At 34.7% G+C, this 10,621-nt stretch overlaps 1 protein-coding gene across 1 annotated transcript; it reads right to left on the bottom strand.

The window, feature by feature from the left end:
- Window positions 1-1,002: 1,002 nt before the first annotated feature.
- On the bottom strand, window positions 1,003-6,320 carry LOC109064461 (high affinity immunoglobulin epsilon receptor subunit alpha-like). Its single transcript, XM_042761402.1, has 5 exons — window positions 6,278-6,320; window positions 3,886-4,158; window positions 2,528-2,800; window positions 1,538-1,789; window positions 1,003-1,421 (listed from the first exon to the last, which is right to left on the bottom strand). Exons 1-5 carry the CDS (start codon window positions 6,318-6,320, stop codon window positions 1,231-1,233), a joined length of 1,032 nt encoding a protein of 343 aa, XP_042617336.1. The 3' UTR covers window positions 1,003-1,230.
- Between the last annotated feature and the right edge of the window lie 4,301 nt (window positions 6,321-10,621).

The following is a 10,621-nucleotide window of genomic DNA, read 5'->3' as shown; positions in this document are numbered from 1 at the left end:
CGGATGTGTAAGAGGCATATGTTATTCATTTTATTTGTTTTTATATAGATGTGGAATAAATAAATAATTGTGTGTTAAGCAATTGTAAAATAATTATAAAAAGTAAATAATTTAATATGTGTATTATATTTCATAGTGACAATGATGTCATTTCCGGAAAGGACCGTTAGTGTTTTTTGTGATGCAATATTGAAGCGAAACAGTTTTTTGACAATGTTAAATTTTTCCAGTTAATTTTGTTATTAAACTTTACCTAAAGAAAGTTTCTGGACTACGGAATGTTATTCGAGTTCAAATCACGCTTACACATAAGAAGAAACAAGAAGAATGAAAATTTAAACGGATTGCTATCACAGGGGCTATGTATGGTAAAATCTAAGACGAGAACGTCCTTCCCTCTGCCAGATCACTGAAGATGGGTCATGGATGGCAACAAAGGAGTGGCTCAAGAAGAAGCACATTAAGGTCGTGGAGTGGTCAAGCCAGTCTCCAGGCCACAATCATATAGAAAATTTGTGGAGGGAGCTGAAACTTTGAGTTGCCAAACGACAGCCAAGAAACCTTAAAGATTTAGAGAGGATCTGTAAAGAGGAGTGAACTAAAATCCCTCCTGAGATGTGTGCAAACCTGGTGACCAACTGCAAAAAAAGTCTTACCTCTGTGCTTGCCAACTAGGGGCTCTGCACCAAGTATTAAGTCATGTTTTTGCTTGGGGATCAAATCATTTTCTAACCTTTATATAAGTTTTTTTTTTCTTTTTCTGGATTTCTTGGTTGGTATTCTGTCTCTATACGTTAAAATAAACATAGTATACAAATTACAGACCCTTCATTTTTTTTTTTTTTTTTTGTAAGTGGGAATCAGCAGGGGATCAAATAAATATTTCCCCCACTGTACATCATTTGGTACAATGCACTTATTGTGTACATACATGCTTTTACATTGTACTTATATTAAAAAAAAAACCTGCATGTAATTACATCTGTAATTAATGTCTGTAATTACATTTTTAATTACACTGTTGACCCATCACTTACACCTTAACTCACCCTTATAGGGATAGTTCACCCAAAGTTTAAAGTGAACTATCCCTTTGAACCTACAGTACCTATACCACCAAACCTGTCCCTAAAATAAACCGTATCCCATCCTGACAGCAAAAGTGTTTTGCAATACAATATGAACACAAAAGGTACATTGTACTTATTTTTTAATGTAAGTACATAGTAGTTAAGGCCACTTAATATAAATTGGGACCAGATTTTGACTCAGAAACAAAGAGTATGGGAATAAAGATGATGTTTTACCTTTAGCTCTGTGGCATTTGACTGCCAGAATGATGGACACAAGTATATACGGAGAGACTGCAAACACACTGCTGATCATTTTTAAGACTGAAACCTGATTTTCTGTTTGTGACTCTGAAATATTTGAAATACATAAAATATATACACATACATTACTATGTAGAATATTCCTCAAATAATCAAGTACAGAATGAAAATGTTAGACCAGTATTGCTTTAGTTCAGTCATACCTGTGACTGAGACCCAGCTCTTTGGTGATTCTCCTCTCTTTTGGAATTTACAGTAGTAGAAACCCTCATGTGACTTTGAGACAGCAGGAATGCTCAGCTGGTTATCTGTAATTTGGGACCGAATGAGAGATCCGTCTTTATAGAAAACAGCTCTTAGGTTTGAGGAGTTCGTAGTTCGCTGTAAGCAGCGTAGAGTCAGAGGATCTTCTTCATTTACAGGATAAACAGAGCTTTCCAGGATCACATCAACATCTGAAATAATGTATAAACAACAAGGACAAAACTTTACTTATTACATAAATAATATACTTTAAAAGAATAAACTTCAGTGTGAACTAAACAAAATGTTTTCTGACACGTAACTGCATGTTAATTGCAAGTAGGATTGAAGTACATCTTTACATGTTATTTCATAATTACTTCTGTTGCCTTTAAAATATGGTTAAAGTACTGCTGAACGTACTGACAAGCATTTATGCTAAACTAAAATATGCTTTAATGTAATTTCTGTTGAAATGTATGTCATGTATTTAAATATATTTGTAATGACTAATTTTAAAGATGAAGTTGTAATTTGATACATTTAAACTATAATAACTTGTAATATTGAGAAACACACTACCATTAAAATGATAATAAAGTACTTTACATGTGCTTTAGTATATTAGTCAACACCAAGTAAATGTACTTTTTATAAAGCACAATAAATGATTATTAAAACACAATGACTTAAAAAATGTACTTTATAATTAGATTTAAATTGTACATTATTACAAAGTGCACTTTTTTGAAAGGTAAGAAACAGTCATAAAAATGTCTCAAGTACCCTTAAGTGGCCTTTTGTTATTATAACACTTGCAAGTAAAGTTTTTTTTTTACATGTATACTTTTAAGATTTGAAGATTTACACTGCAAGTGCACATTCAATACAATCAAATGCACTTCTTTTTCACAAGGTGATGTTGGTCTTTGCAAGATCATTTGATTCACCATGTACTGTGATGTTCACAGGTTGACTCTTCTCTCCAGACTCAGACTGACACCAGTAAACTCCAGTATCATTTGTCTTAAGGGAGCTGATTCTACACGTAGATCCTGTTTCTGACCCCCAGTCTGAAGATAAAGAGTTTTCCAGCCTCTCACTGTATCTTCTCAGTCTCCATCTGGAGCTCTTTTGGTCCTCACAGCTCAGGGACAGAGAGTCAGAAAGAAAGTGTTGAGATCTGCTGGGATTGATAATCAGAGAAGTTCCAGGCCATCGAGCTGAAAACATCAAACAATTTTAGTCAAACATGCACAATGCAACTAAATACAGAAATGCTGCAAGTACTCACAACACAACCAAATATTGACCCCACGTCAAGTACTCACAACCAAATACAGAAACATGCTTCTAACGCTCACAACATTCCCTGATTCCCTGATCCCCCAACGGTACTGTTACAGTGCGGGATCTGTCACGAGTATGTTCTGTGTTTCTGTTCTCCCTGCCGTGTCCTAGTTTTCCTGAGTTGCCCTGATCAGTTAATTGTGTCATTTGTTCCAGGTGTCTCTATCAGTTATCCTCCTCACCTGTCACCCCCTCAATATCTGCCCTATTTAGTTCTAGTCCATCCTGTTCTCCCTTGTGTGCTGTTAAATGTCATCCCGATGTCCCATTGTTTGTTTTCTCATTGTTTCCTGAATAAAACTGTGCTGTAGTTAAAACAATGTTGTATTTGTTCGGTACACATGTACTGAACCCAAAGACCTGTACCAAAAAATATTCAGTACGAATACTTGTACCGTTACATCCCTACTCACAATGCAACCCAATACGGAAATGTGCTGCAAACACACACAATGAACCCAAATGCAGAAACGTGTAGCATCTGCTTAGGATCATATACGATCATTTGGATTTTATGTCTTAGAAATTCCTTTTAGCCTTTTGACATTTGCATATAAATTACAGAATCTGGCCCCATAGTATACAGCTATGGTCTCAACATTGAACTTCAAATGACTCTCTGGTCTCCCAATATAACTAAAAAATCAATTCTTTGGTCTCCCCATCGAACTTCAAACACATTGCAGGAGGAGCAAATGACCCCTGTGTCAGGCACCAATGGCCTGTCTAGCCCAGTGGTCTGTCTCCACAATTTCAAAACACATCACACACACACACACACACACACACACACACACACATATATATATATATATATATATAATCCAGTTACGATCAGAAGCTGGTGCTGGTTTTGTTCGACTTTACGCAGGTAATGTACATTAAAGCAAGCAGTAAATAGACAAAAACAGCTCTAAGCTGGTCCACGATGAAGAACTCCATGGAAACGAATACTCACGGGTGACCCAGAGCAGCTGAGTGTAGCTGTATTTAGTGTAATAAGCTCCTCTCTCTGCTCGGCATGCATAAACTCCTGTGTGCTTCACAGCAGCAGGACTGAGAGTGTAAGAGCCTCCAGCTCCTTTGCTGCTCTCTGATGAGAGCTCATGATCATCTCTGAACCAGCTGAACGTCCAGCCTCTGGAGGAGCTTCTCACTGCACATTCCAGAGTTACAGAGTCTCCTTCAGTCAGCCAGTTCTGAGAAATCTCCAAAACTGCCAGGGCTCTGTCTGTCAATTAAAAAAAAAAAAAAAAAAAAAACATGCATTTTTCCATAGTGAATAGTTTTGACAACACTGACAATGTTTTGTGACAAAATGGCAGCCTATCAGAGCAGGATTGTGGACCATCGTGATTTGATACCAAAGTTACCCAGCTCACTGCCACAGAAACAGAAACCAACCGGCTGAAAAAATATTGTCTCTCACTACTGGTTTGGATCATAGCTCACACGGTTAACGAATGGATAAGACATAAACATGTTTTCGTGATCTACTGTGCTGTTTTAGCATTATTGTTCTACATAAACATACTGTTGTAGCCATTAAAGAAAGCCTATTCAATTTCATGTTTGTGTTTATATTTTAGATTACTTGTTTAAACATTGGTTTAATTGAATCCACTTAATCATGCAAGTAAGCCATGTGAATAAGTTAGAGATGTCATAAGAGGCGAGGAATGAATGGACCGGCATTAGGTTGGGATATATGGAGTAGATTTTTAACACTTCATTAAGTTTACTGTAGAAAAAGCCTTCCTTTAAAGTGGATTTAATTTTGTATCAACTAATTGTTTGTATTCAATAAACAAGAAGCATTTCAAGAATGTTGAGTGTGGATTGAAGTGCGTACCAAGCAAACCCAAACCATGCTTTGTCGGGGTTTTGCCCTGACACTGTGTTTGTCTTGTTTGTTTCTTGTGTCTATGTTGTCTTGTGTCAGCACATGGCCTAGTTGATTGTTCTTCTCGGCCATGGGCTTCTCTAGCACCTCCTTGTTTCCTCTTTACCACACCCTCTTGTTAGCCTTGTTGGTCTAATTGTGCTCACCTGTTTCTTGTGTGTTTTCCTCCCTATTTATAGTGCCCCTGGCCCTATTGTCTTTGCTGGTTCGTGGTCATTCTCACCCCTTCTGTCACTGTCTTTGTTTCTGTCTGTGGATGTGGCTGAGTATGTGTCTCTGTCTCCCTTAGGACCAGGGGAGTTACATTTCTGATGAGTACTTGCAGCCAATCACAATGCACTGGGTCAGTTGGCCAATCAGAGCATACTGCGCTTGTCAGAAGGAGGGACTTTGTAGAAAACGACGCATTTGAGAGAGGCGGGGCATAGAGGACCTACAATAATGTACAGTATTTGAAAAATAATGTGTTTTTTGAACATTAAAGCATGTCAACATATTCTGTTACATCAAATACACAAAATAATGATCTTTAAAAAAGCATCATATGACCCCCTTTAAAGACATCTTTTAAACGTCTATTTGACATCTGATAGGAAACTTCCTATAGTCATATTGCAGATGAGCAAACACTCTAAAAAATACATCTTATTGAAAAAATAGACGTCTCCGTGATGTACATTTGCTATCAGGGAAGTATACGTCTTGCAGCTGTAAGGAAAAAAAAAAAAGTTTGAATTTCAAGTTTATATAACGCAATTCTGAGTAAAAAAAGTCAGAATTGTGAGATAAGAAGTCACAGTTACCTATATATATATATACACACATTTTATATATATATATATATAATATATATATATATATATATATATATATATACACACATTTTTTTTTTTTTTTTTATTCAGTGCCGAGGTGGACGCGGGCTTCCAAATGGATGTGATGTCTTGTCTTGTTGCATCTCACATGACACAACATTCATAAAATGTGTCACTCAAGAACATTATATATATATTAAGATTCAATGTACTCAAGTGTGCATTCAATATATTACAACAAAATAAAATTCAAAAACACTTTTAAGATACAAAGTACACTACAAGTGCACATTCTACACAATTAAGCACACTTCTTTTTTTCACTTAAAGCTGTAGTAATTTCTGTACCACTTGTGACACCAAATGAAACTGCAAAAACAATGGGTCTCATATGCTAATAACTGCATGGGTTATTCAATTAACTCTTTTCAACCTGGATTCTTAAATACACCTCCCATCTGCCATTAGATAAAAAAAAAAAAAAAAAAATAATAATAATAATAATTTTGTCATTGGTTGCAAGTTCTGTCAGGATGTAAAACCAGACAGTATTGAAATGCCACCTAGTGGTTACTACTGAATTAAAAATATGAATACTGTACATTCAGTGTTACAGACAGTAAAACACTCACCTTCCACTTTGACTGAAACATCTTCACTCTTCTGGGATTTCATTGGTCTGCTCTCTCTTTCTCCCCAACACCAATATATATCCTGATCGGACTCAGAAACACTATTAATAGTGAGAGTCTCTGTGCTCTTGTTTTTCTCGCCTGCAGCAAATATGCTGCTGTATTTAGAATCTCCAGTCACTGTAATGAGACTCTATGGCACATTTCAGAGTGATCGTCTCTCCCATGAACACAAACCTGTCTGGATCTGCTGTGACTGTAGCTCTGGGTAAATCTATGAACAAAAAAAAACATATGTGATTGTCTGACAGAAGAATAAATGTTTGTACTTGAACCCTAATGTTAGTTAAAAGGCATTTGAGGAGTTTAGATGAACCTGATACAGTCAGTGTAACAGCATCACTGATCTCTGATCTGCGCGAGTCTCGTTTCTTCTCTCCTCTACAGGTGTATTTACCAGCATCAGACTCGTCAGATATGAATTTGTACACTCTCTCAGTGCTGATGGGGACGGCAGAATCATCTTTATAGCAACTGTATGTCCAGTCAATGCCTTCTTCTAAGTCACATCTGAGAGAAAAAGCCTATCACTAGGAACAACAGACAACTAAGCACTACATCCACCTCAAAATTCAAACATTATAAAAATACAAATAATAATAATTAATATTATTATAATAATAATAATAATTATTATTATTATTATTTATTTTTTACATTTGTGATGTGCTAAAGCTCCTTTTCAAAATTTGATGTTCCCGGTTAGAAATGACCAGCATCATTTCTTGTAATGCTGTATTATCACTGAATCTTAGATTGTGTTTTTAGTCCACTTGTTTTCTTTCAGTGAGCACAGGTTTTGTGTTTCTTTTTGGAGTTTATTGATAGTAGGCCTCAATGATCTGAGCTCATGCACCTCATTTTTGAGTGAAAAAAGTATTATTTTTGGCAATGTTTACTCAAAAAAAATCAGTAAGGTCTACAATACAAAACCTGCGCTAAATGAAAGAAAACAACTTGATAAAAATATTTAATCTAATATTTGGTAAATATATTTGCATAATCAGAGATTCACAAGCAATTTCTGTGAGCTGGTCATTTTTTTAGGAAGTTGTTATACTTCTGTATAACTGTAGTTTTGATCCAGTGCAATAACATTAACTAACATTTTCAGGAGAAGAAAATACTATTCGGATCAAAATGAAGTTTTGAAATAAAACTATTCTAATCAAGCCTTGAGATGGGAAAATACTCTATGTAAACATTTAACTCAATGCAATTAGACAACATAATCATACACAAGAAAATGAGAGATGCTAATGATAGCATGTATTTAAAGATTTCTGCAGTTATCTGTGCAATGATATCTGGAGAACACTGTTAATATAATTATAGTACTAATAAAACCATGTGTGTAACATGAACACTGTGATTTAAATACAGTGTAAAAATTATATTATCAATAAGTCATGGCAACATGTTTTTTTTCATTCAACTCAAATAATTTTTTTAGAGTTAAACAAAATACAACTCAGTTTTGAAGATTTTAAATCAAAGTGGACTGAAAATTTTACAGTGCATTTTTGCTTTAGATAAACGCATCTGTTAAATAAATATAAATAATAAAAGTAAATAAAATGCTGCTTGAATCCAAACACCCATAATGGACATCAAATTTGCACTCAAAACTGTTATATGAGAAGAGGCAGTTTCTTATGGTTAAAGTGCATAGTAATATTCTGCAATTAATTATGTATGCCAATTAAGTGTACAAGGATATTTTAAAAACTAACTTGAATAATTACCTTGAGGGTATCCAGAGAGAGCGAATGACAGCAGCACTAAAAGAAGAGAAACCCACAGAGGCATTTCAATTCACTTATAGTTATGCATGGAGCTTTATGAACACTTAATGTTTTATTTTTATTTGTACAATTTTTTTAAAGCATTTGTCACTCCACATGATTGTAAACCATAAACTACCCATATGATCTTTAAAAAAAAAAAAAAAAAAGTTTCACCACCATTACTGACAAAATAAATGACTGTATTCCTTCATGTCATGACTGTTTTAATATCCTAAGAGTTCTGTGCGTAATTATACAGCAGGTTATTGATAAAACACACTGTTTGAAGCTGCCATGTTCAGCTGAAAAAGCTGCAAAGAAGCTAATTCCATGATCAGTGAGTTTCTGATAAATACTTTTAATACCTTTACAAAGTCTTGAAAGCATCGATTCTAATGGTTAGAGAGACAGAGTGGAATATATATATAACATATATATATAAACAAATTCTGTATGATTTATGAGCTTGTTTCCCCATAGGGACCTCAATTTGGGTCCCCACGGTGACACAAGCCCCCAAGAGTCAGTGTGCATTCAGGTTTAAGTCCCCACCAGGATAGAAAAACATGTGTACACACACACACACACACACACACACACACACACACACACACACACATACACGCACGCACGCACACACACCTTTAATGCTCTCAGTTTGCCCTCGGGAAAGTAGGACAAAGAAATACATCCTAGATCACGAGAAACTTTGTTTAGAACTGATTAGTATCAACCAGCAGGTGGCGCTCATCCTCTCTAATCGGTTTCATAGATAGCGATGAGGAAAAGATACTATATAACAAAAGCATATACGAAGCACAAAGAGAAGACACACATGTTCCTGACATTACGTTCATTCCTCATGAGTTCTGATGAAGCATCAGTGTTGGCCAGTAACTAGTTACATGAAACGCTCTTACATAATTAAATTACAACATAAATGCAACTGCAATATGTTCCAGTTACTGAGAAAAAAAAAGTGTAATTAAAATTTATGAAAATGTTGAAAATTACAAAGGGGGTTACATCTGAATAATTTTACAAACAAACAGATTTGATTGATTTCTTTCACAAATTACATTGACTGCTTTAAAATATGACACACCGATATTTCCGGAGCTTAGGACATGCTTATTTGATAACTGTTTTATTTCCTATTTGGGTTTGTCTATATGCTTCATTTTATAAAGATTAACAGTTTTTTTTCTCTCTCTCTCTCTCAAAGCATTGTTATATGTTAGTGTTTCCTGTCATAGCTATGCAAAGATTTGATTTCAAAAAGAGTGTCATAACTAATAAACTATATCTTATGATTTTAAATCTGTATTTAACCTCAGAACGATCTCAAAGTAAAACTAGGTACTAAAGTCTGATTTTGTGGTGGCTATGCTTTAAAATTAAATGATTATAATTTTAATTCAAGTGATGAAGGATTTTGAAAGTCTGACAGTATTCAGTGTTGAGCCCTATTGTTAGGTTAACCTGGCATGCTTTAAACGTTTCAAATTGATAAACATTTGAAAGCATTCATTAGAAATTTAGAAAAGCAATAAAAGTAATCAAATATAATCAGTCACATTAATAAAGTAATTGACATAGTTACAGTACTTATAAAAGTAAATTTAACATAGGGTAACTTGTAACCTATTACATTTCCAAAGCAACCTTCCCAACACTGTGTAGCATGACGTGTCATAGCAGCTCATGAGTTCACATGCTCTATTGCTATTTTACCCTTGAAAATCACAATAATTGTATTTTTTTTTTCCAGTGGTGAGTGCACAGAATAATACATTTTGCTATCAACAAAATCACTTACGTTGATGCTTTGGATAAAAGACTTATGCTAAGTTTCAAATGTTAAAATAATATTTATTTTAATAATACTTACAGAGCATTAAAAGAAGTTTACCAAGTTCCATGGTATCCTGTTGCGATTTAAGAATTACACATGTAACAGTTTGCAAAAACAAAGAATGCAGAAATAATCTTGCAGCCTGTTACTGTGCAAACTCACAGGTCTCAGCCTCTCAGACTTTATTTAGAGTGACAAAGAGCGAGAGAGACACAGGAAGTATGATATCACTGGTGTGAATGGCATCATGCGTTTGTTTTATTGAGACACCTATCTCCAGGGCTTGACACTTACTTGTTTGCTCACCAGGTTGGTTGTTGGGAAATTACAGTATGTTTCATATAACTAAAGTTACTGCATACTAAAATTTATTTTAATTAATTTCCAGGTAATTTTTTTGCCTATAAAAGGGCATTTTCCCTAACCATATTAAATGCATGCACCATTTTTCATATCAAATTCTTACATTTTATTGATAATTACACTTAATATAACAAGACACTATATGACTGTTACCAATCAAATGAAATCAGCATTAACAAAACCAACATTTCTACTGCAGAAGAAACAGAAGCAGCAGAAGAGGCATTTAGATGCATTTACACATCAGTTTAATGAAGCTGAAATGTAGCATGAATGCAT

The sequence above is a fragment of the Cyprinus carpio genome, chromosome A7, assembly GCF_018340385.1.
Source record: "Cyprinus carpio isolate SPL01 chromosome A7, ASM1834038v1, whole genome shotgun sequence".
NCBI lineage: Eukaryota > Metazoa > Chordata > Actinopteri > Cypriniformes > Cyprinidae > Cyprinus > Cyprinus carpio.
The sequence above is the reverse complement of the archived record's forward strand: the minus strand, read 5'-3'. Positions and strand labels throughout refer to the sequence as shown.

Excerpts from the sequence above, each read along its gene's own strand:
- LOC109064461 (XM_042761402.1), bottom strand. The coding sequence starts at position 6,320 with ATGAAATCCCAGAAGAGTGAAGATGTTTCAGTCAAAGTGGAAG. Across the intron at positions 2,801-3,885 it reads TCAGCTGCTCTGGGTCACCC|CTCGATGGCCTGGAACTTCT; the intron begins GTGAGTATTCGT and ends TGATGTTTTCAG. Across the intron at positions 1,790-2,527 it reads TGTGAACATCACAGTACATG|ATGTTGATGTGATCCTGGAA; the intron begins GTGAATCAAATG and ends ACATTATTTCAG.